The sequence below is a fragment of the Rhodnius prolixus genome, unplaced genomic scaffold (assembly GCF_049639745.1).
Source record: "Rhodnius prolixus isolate KJV_2025 unplaced genomic scaffold, Rpr scaffold_3, whole genome shotgun sequence".
NCBI classification, from domain to species: domain Eukaryota; kingdom Metazoa; phylum Arthropoda; class Insecta; order Hemiptera; family Reduviidae; genus Rhodnius; species Rhodnius prolixus.
In genome coordinates, this window is record NW_027411603.1 from 28,346,867 (window position 1) to 28,355,944 (window position 9,078).

The 9,078-nt window shown below is 39.5% G+C and overlaps 1 protein-coding gene across 1 annotated transcript; it reads right to left on the reverse strand.

Annotated features, from left to right (window-relative positions):
• Positions 1-7,841: 7,841 nt before the first annotated feature.
• On the reverse strand, positions 7,842-8,573 carry LOC141452278 (uncharacterized). Its single transcript, XM_074124252.1, has one exon. It carries the CDS (start codon positions 8,571-8,573, stop codon positions 7,842-7,844), a length of 732 nt encoding a protein of 243 aa, XP_073980353.1.
• Between the last annotated feature and the right edge of the window lie 505 nt (positions 8,574-9,078).

Below are 9,078 nucleotides of genomic sequence, written 5' to 3' on the forward strand. Positions count from 1 at the left end.
ACTTGTCGAAAGTCGAAATAAATAGTATATTATGTATAGAAAACGGCAAAGTCATTTTACTACTCTGAATAGCATTTAGAATAACATCTATATCTATAATACGTAATATAATATACTTACCTATAATAAACTCTCCAAATGCACTGGCACCCTAATAATTTGTTTCACTCTTCACTGTTAAAAGATTGAATCGCGAATGAACAAAATGGTTTATAAGCAATTTATCATTCCAAATACAATTCTTCAAAACGGACTGAGTATATTTATCTATTTGCGATTCCTGAAATTGTAACTTCGTCAGTATTTTTGTTTTGTCTCGTTTAGATTTTGTTGTTTGAAAAAGATAGTTCTTATGCCGGCGCCCTAATGCTTTGCAGACCTAGCAGACCGCCTTCCGCCGGCCCTGCTTTTCAAAAGAAAAATCGATCATCGATGATTTAAAAAAATATTAATATATCACTTCAAAGTAATCATATAAACTTTTCAAAAGAAATGACATTTATAAACTGATATCAAAAAATTTTAGTTAGGAAAAATTGCCGAACAAAATCGTAAAGATCCTTTTACGAATTCAACGAATTTTAATGAATACAATAAAATAAAATTATTATCTTGTTCTTGAATTAGAATTCAAAATTTACACTAAAATGCATTTATATACACCGAGGAATAATATTCGAAATCATATAGTTAATCATAATTTATATAAATCAAATATTAAACTTATAATAATCATAATAATCATTTATTATTCAAGAAAGAAAATAAATATGAAATGAATAAGTTGCTTTTTACAACTATAAGTAAATATAAAAAATGCCGCCCCAAGGTAAGTGCCGCCCGGTGCGGACCGCACCCACCGCCCCCCCTAGGTACGCCACTGCTTAAGACTAATTTAATTGATTTATTTACAATCCATTAATGATAAACTTGCCTGGCAAGAATCCAATACGTAAAGCTAATTAAATGGATTTATTTATAATCAATCCATTGATTCAATATTGACAATTGACACATTCATTTTATATGATTCACAATTGCTTACTTAACTCAATGACAAGTACACAGACATACAATTAGTTCAGAAAAACTTAGGCTAAGACGACCGATGCTTAGAAAACTTTCTATGACCAAGAAAAGTATAGCGGATATACGCACAAAAAAAAACGACACAACTACTTCGTCTGTAAAGTCAAGGACAACTAACTCTCACTCCGTCACGTACGCCGCTCCCCCTCTCCTTGCAGACCTCCAACGCAGCCAACCGACGATCGACCCAATCTTAAATTTTGGACAAGGGGGCCGCGCCTCCGTGCGAGGATCAAACATCTTGCAGACCCCCAACGCAGCCAACCGACGATCGACCCAATCTTAAATTTTGGACAAGGGGGCCGCGCCTCCGTGCGAGGATCAAACATAAGTAATGATCCCAAAACGGTGGAAGATTTTTATAAAACTCAAAAGTTATCTGGGCCAGGAGTTTTATTTAATTTACAAACTTACAAAGCTTGCTGCAATACATCTAAAGAAAAATACTAGTTTCCAATTGTGGATTAATATAAAGCGTTTTAGGTAAATGAACTATCTTAATAGGTGTTTGGTGGTGTATATCCTATTGGAGCTACCACCAATATTTTGATTAAGAAAGTGTAGAAAATTTATTAAAACGTTACCAGAGTAGCCAAAAAAAAAAGTTTATTTATTTAAAAGCACAAAAAATACATGAATTTTATAAAAACGCAAGTAATCAAGTCTAGAACATTCGGTGCTCAAGCGGGAAAACTGAACAGTAACTAAGAAGGTTGAGGTATGGTTATAAACCTGTAGCGTTGCCGCCACACACTCCCTTCCCAGTGATTACGGAAAGGTACTTAGCAGGGAAACGGACCTTTCTGCCCGATCTTGTGGTTGGCTCTGGTGGATGTGATGATGCAGGTTTAGCTTCTTGTGGAGTTGGTCTGTTTGTGGTTTCTGCAGAGGTCGAATCCGGAACTGACAACGAGGAAAGTTCACTGAGTGTAAAGGCTGGTTTGAGCCTATCAATCGTTACTTGTTGTTATTCTTTCGCTGTTTGTAAGCGGAATGTTTCAGCTGAACGTTGCAACACCTCGAAAGGACCATCGTATACAGGCTGCAATGGCTTTCGAGTAGCGTCGTGTCGAATAAAAACGTGGGTAGAAGTCGCTAGTTCTGGGTGAAGGAAAACCTTGCTGGATGAATGGTGACGTGTCTTAACTGGCCTGAGGGATGAAGCTGATGAACAAACGCCGGAACGTCCACCGTCTCGAAGCTGCAAGTGTTTCCGCTGAAATGTTTGATGGCATGTGAATTGCAGAAAGTCTAGAGCAGGTATCGGCTGGGACGTTGGCTGAACCAGGTATGTATTGGATATCTGTAGTAAACTGGCCAATGTAATCAAGATACCGTAGCTGACTAGGAGAAGCTTTATCGGGTCGCTGTTGGAAAGCATAGGTAAGGGGTTTGTGGTCCGTATGGATCGTAAAACACCTGCTTTCTTGGAGCAATCGAAAATATTTCACAGACATATACGCAGCAAGTAATTCTCTGTCGTACGTGCTGTAAGTTTTCTGTGAGGTAGATAGCGATTTTTGATACTTTTTGGCGCTTGGATTCAAAAGGATTTGGCGATACATCTTGACTATATCGGCAATAAAAACAAATTGATGTACGCGTAACTTGGTGATAACTTCGCCTATATCTAGCTGGAGCTTTGGGCCAGCAAACAGATGATCATTTAGCGATCCACCTCGAGTGCTGCATGATGCGTCAAATACAACGCGTAATTTCATCTGGCCATTTTGTTCTTTATATACTGCATGGTGAGGAATAGTGTAAAGAGAAGTGTCCGAGGGGGCTACCTTCATGTGGCCTAATGTTAGGTATTCCATCATGAAGGCGTGATACTGTTTCTTTAATGAGGCGTTTCTTGCGAGCTTGGCTTCCAAGTTAAAAAACCGGTTTAGCGCTTGCTGCTTGGGGTTAACCAGTTACAGATGGTATCTTTAAAGGACAATGACACTATGTAGCGTCTCTCACTTTCAGTAGAAAAGAGTCTACTATGAGTAGAAAGCAAGTGTTCTCTTCCTCTGACACAATGCGTGTTTTAGGTAGTTCATCCACTTCCCAAAACTTTGCCATGATGTTCTCCAGGACACTAATGGAAGGTGCTAATAGAGTGGATGACTCTTGGCATAAGGTGGAGGTTTTAGTGGGGCCTGCTGCCACAAAACCAAATATTGTTGGAAGGAGTTTGGGAGAATCAGGACTTAACGTGAGAGGCTTCCCTTTAATTATGTCGTAGAATAGATCGCCACCTAGCAAGAATTCGCTTGGGGCTGGCTTCCAGAATTCTTCGTCGGCGAGCACATATGATCTATACAGTGTTAACAATTCCAGAGGAAGGTGCTTATGAGGGAGAGGGCCAGTAATGCGCGAGACTACGATGACCTCTAGGGCAAAGTCAGCGCGAAGATCCGAATAGAGCGCTGAACGAATGTGGCAGGAAGGTTTGCCCAATATGCCACTAAGAGGTGCCTGACCAATGCAGGATATGCATTGTGCCCAGGGCTCCGGGATCAAGCCTAACCTTGTAGCGCAGTCAAGGGTCATGAAAGAATGCTGACTTCCGTTGTCGATGACTGCGCACACCCTTTGGTAATGGCCTTGGGCGGATTGAACTTCAATTACAGCTGTGCCCAATAGAACCTCAGTTTGACTGTTTTAACATTTACAACCTCCTATCGATTTCATCTACCGTTCTACTACACTCCCTTCTCAGATCTATCTCCATCGGAAGTTCATCCATTTTCCTTTTCTTTTTTTCCTCAAACCCATATTCACCCCAAAAATTTCAGTGGGGATATACGCGAACCGTAACATAGTTTTCAGCGAATGATTTGTCTGGCCTAGTCATGGTTGACAAATCCCTATCAACTCACGAAACGGTTTACCTTCAGCAATGGTGTAAGATATATCCTTCAAAGTTTCCATCCAGATTGAGTTTGCGTGATTCATGTTAAAGGTGTGAATAATTTTCTTCGTATATTAACTGTGGCTGATGAGAATTGATGTATCTTTCTACTGTGTTATTTCCATACCTATGTACTCGTAGTATTTACTGGCTTCTCCCCAGGTAGCTTCAAATGTTGTGTTTAATTCCAACGTTAGTTGTTCCATTTCATACACATTTTCTCCTATTAATAGCCCATCATCTACGTAGAATGCAATTATAATTCCTGATGACTTATTAAGAAATACACATGAATCAGACTTTAATACTTTAAAATTATTATTTTCAAGAAAAGATTTGAATTTTTCTCCCCATTTTCTTGGAGCTTGTTAGTCCATAAAGACATGTCTTTAGTAGGCACATTTTGTTTTCACTGCATTTCTCAAAGAAACCTCCAGGTTATGTAACATATACCATCTCTTCATCTAATTCTCCTTAGATCTTTAGATCAAACTGAAGTATTTTAAAAATTTTCTTTGAAGCACGAGCAATGAGAATGGCTTCTGTAAGATCGTTTTAGGGGCTAAATGAAACGTCCAAGGCGAGGACGAAATGTGAAAGGGGGGAGACCTCAGTAAATTAATTTTTTATGTTATATTGAAAAAGGGGAAATAAAATGTGGTGGACGCCACAGCCACCCAGAATACCTTCTCAAATGTTTTACAGAATAACACTGATTTATTGACAAATATATATACAAGTTCGTCACCAACCTGTCTAGAGCAGGGCTTCTTAAACTTTTGTCATTCACGACCCCATTTATGATTGCGAGTTTCTTGACGACCCCATACAAATATAAAAGAAAAATAAATTAATATTTTTTGATGATTTATTTATTAGGTAACAATATACATATAGGTACATATGAAAATATAATATAGTTTTAGAATTCGTTTTGAAACATACAAAAATCTAAAATTAAAAATTGCACAAAAAATTATAAAATTGTATTTATTATAGTTTCAAAAATAAAAGTGGATTCTGAGCGTCTTAATTCGCTCGAATATATTCAAGTAGTTGCGTGGTAAGTATTAAATTAAAATATAAGTAAAAAATTTAATGAGATGGATGTGCCTGTTTTTTATTGCATAACAAATCAAATCTTGGTGGAATGTTTGAAACTGCTGGACGTAAGACCTCTTCAACATTTTTTAGCGCTGAACGATATTGGGATTTAATATGTGTTAAAGCTGAGAAAGTAACTTCACATAAATATGTGGTGTTGAATGGCAGAAGTACATTTAACGCCATATCAGCGATTGTGGGAAATTCAGTTCTAGTTCCGATCCAGAATTCAGTCAAGGGCTTTTTTTGAAATTGTAGTTTTAAGTTTGAGTCACTCGAAAGCTCAGCAAATTCCTCTTGAGCTTTAAGTGGTAGGTGATCAATCTCACTTAAGCCAATCCAAAACGGCTTTTGAATCCAAACTATTTTTTGGAAATCAATATGTACGGAACTGTATTTCTAGCGCTTTTAAGTGATCTACAATAATTTTTGCAATAAAAGTTTTACAATGAATTTTCTCGATTATAAAATTGTCGACACTGGAAAACATTTCGAACGAATTTTTTTCGACCCTACTTTTCCAAATGTTGATCTTTTTAATAAAACTTTCAATTTTATCATTTGAAGTAAATATATCGCAATTTTTTCCTTGAAGAGACAAGTTGAGATCGTTTAACTTCGCAAAAAATATCTGACAAATAACACAGCTTGGATAGCCATAAGTCATTTTGAAAAAAAGCAGCAAGTTCACATTTTCATTCGGTTAAAAATATTTCGATCTCGTCCTTTAATAACAATAATCTTCTTAAACTTTGACCTCTTGACAACCATCTTACTTCTGCATGTAATAACAAAGTTGTGTAGTTGGAATCCGTATCCTTACAGAGATTTGAAAATAAGCGGCTGTTAAGGGCATGGCTCTTAATAAAATTTATGATCTTAACAGCATCCTGAAGCACATCGTTCAATTCTGGTGCTAATTTTTTTGCTGCAAGAGCCTCTCGGTGAATAAGGCAGTGAGTAAAAGTTATATGATCATAATGAGCAGCTTGAAAAAATGATTTAAAACCAATATTTTTGCCCGTCATCGCTCTTGCACCATCTGTGCATATTCCACAGCAATTTTTCCATTCTAAACCTTCTGCTTTTAAAAATTCGTCAACTTTACAATATATGTCTTTCCCTGAAATGGTTATCCAATTGACACTTGGAATAGTTTTCCGAGTCCGGACAGACTCACACTTTTTGACACCAAAAGACGCTATAAAAAATACACAGAAGAAAACTGGCGAACAGACGCTAAGTAAAATTCTGAACATATAAATTTCACACAAGTGTCTTCCTTTTAAAGTTAAGGACAACAGCCTGCACTTGGTCACGTACGCATAGTCCCTCTCTCCTTCCAGACCTCCAATGCCGCCAACCCTCAATTGCATCAACTTAAATTTCCCACAAGGGGGGCCGCACCTCCTTGCGAGGATCCAATAGCTTCTGTTGCGTAGAAACGCAGTTGTCACGTTTAGAGTTGAGAACAATTTTCCTCCATTCAACTTCACAACAACCTCTTCATACCCAGGGATGGGATGTTGCGGAAGTATAATCTGGAGATTTACCGTACTACTGAAAGCTGCGCATAGGCGGATATCACTATTTGGTTTCCGCACTGGCACTACTGGAGTTGCCCATTCTGAAAATGTGGTCTTACTGATGACACCTTCTTGTAAGGAGTTGTAACTCCTTTTTTACTCTTAGCAACAAAGTGAATGGAACAGGTCGAGCTCGTCTGCGTCGTTTTTTAGATAAATGTTATCATTTTTAACAGCCTTAACGCAAGTTTCAAATAATGAATCGCACTTATTTAAGAGTTCTTTCACGGTTGCATCGGTTTGGATACTATTGACAGTCGCGTCGTAGTTGCTGATTGGCAATATGTTTACTTGCCGGATCCAATCCTGGCCCATTATAGGAGAATAGTCCTCTTGAACAACGAATAACTTTAATTTTTTTGTGGTTCCCTTATGTTGTACCTTGACGGTGGTATCGCCCAGTGGTCTTATGATATCCTTATTGTAGCGTCTAAAAGATACTGCTGTTGGGTTAAGCTTGCCACTGCCTAAACTAGGTATCGTCTTAAAAATTGTATTACTTAAGGTCGTTGCCGCTGAACCGATATCTTAATCCGTTTAATCTTGCATCATTGGGATGAGTTAACGCATTAAGGACTCCATCGAAGAAAACAGGCCGGAACTCCATCAAGGTCTCGAAAGGAGTTTGGCTAGTTGTAGCGTTCTCTGAGTGGTTCAAGTGGCACTCTGCCTCTTCCATGCTTCGGTCCCAATTCCTCTCAGTCTTCGCTGTGGCTTGTATAATGGGAATCAAGGTCGCATTGACTCTTACCACTTGGCCATTTGACTGAGGGTGGCGGACTGAAATCACTCTGTGCACAATTTCATTACTCCGATAGTACTCTTCAAAAGCTTTCGAAGTGAATCCCGTTCCTCGATCAGGCACAATTTTAGTTGGTAATCCATAAGCCAATACGAAGGACCTCAAGCTTCTTCAAGATGTATTGCGCTGAAGTATTTGGTGTAGGGTACAACTTCACATACTTGCTGAGATTATCGATGATTACCAGAATGTAACTATTACCTCTTGTACTCTTCACCAGGGGCCCGATATGATCCAGATGTATCACACTAAATGGTTAACGTCCCGGTGGTATAGGGTTCAATTCGCCTGGCCTCTCGCATGTCGGAATTTTGTAGACTATACATTCTGGATAAGTGAGTATATGGTATCTCACAAATCATCTCATTCCGGGGAAATAATAACGTCTCGCTATGTTACTAATAGTCCTGTCAATCGAGAAATGGCCCACAAGGCCGTGAAATTTGACCACTATAGCTTTACGCATCCTCTTGGGGACCATCCACCGCAACTGCCCCGTCTCCCCGTGAAAATATAACATCCCCTCCTTCAGCCGAAAGTTCTTTAAGCGTTTTCTTCGATCTTCACTCAGTTCACTACAGGCATTCTTCATCTCCTCAATTGTTTGTCGCAATTCGGGATCACTGTACTGCATCACCCTAACGTAGTTTTCTTCACTCATGGTCAATACTACTTCTAGGCGATTCTCCAAAATTTCGTCCCATGTTGCGTGTGGTTCGTTTACTGGAGCTCTGCTCAGCGCGTCTACGTGTTCCATTCGCGTACCTGCTCGATGTTTAACTTCTATGTCATATTCCTGCAACAGTTCATAGCACCTCGCTATCTGTGAGTTCTTGGTTCTGAAACTGTTCAGGTAGACCAGCGTCTGACAGTCGGTCACGACTACGACATGTATTCCCATCACTAGGGGTCGTAAGCGATCCAAACACCATACCACAGCCATCAGCTCCAGTTTCGACGAGTGGTATGTTTTCTCCACATCCGTTGTCTTCTCACTCACGCAGTAAACCATTCTCATCTTCTCATCCTCTCCTCGATGTAGTAACATTCCAGCCAGACCAATCGCAGATGCATCGGTGTGCAGCTCCATATATTTCCGTGGGTCAAATAGAACTAGTATTGGTTCCCTTACCAGGACCTCCTTCAATTTTTGAAAACCTTCTCCTGTTGCTTTCCCCAGATAAATGGTTCGCTTTTTCTAGTCAGGCAGGTGATGGGCTCGGACACCCTAGCAAAATTTTGTATAAACCTCCGGAAGAATCCGACCAGTCCCATAAAACGTCGTACTTCATGCCCATTGCCTGCGGCGGATATTTGGAGAAAGCTTCCACCTTCTGGACACCAGGTTTGATCCCTTCTGCAGACAATTGTACACCGAGGTAGTTCACCTGTGACATTCCGAAGTAACATTTAGAAGGTCGACTTGAATACGTGATTGGTCTTTCTGCACCACTACATTGTGGAGTCAGAACCGCACCCAGCGCCACATTGGACGCATCTGTCGCCAGAATGAACGGCTTTGAACTCTGTTCCTTAGTAATGATGTCAAAGGTTTTGCTAGATCGGAGAACCCGGCAATAAAATGGCGATAATAC

Excerpts from the sequence above, each read along its gene's own strand:
- LOC141452278 (XM_074124252.1), bottom strand. The coding sequence starts at position 8,573 with ATGGAGCTGCACACCGATGCATCTGCGATTGGTCTGGCTGGAATGTTA.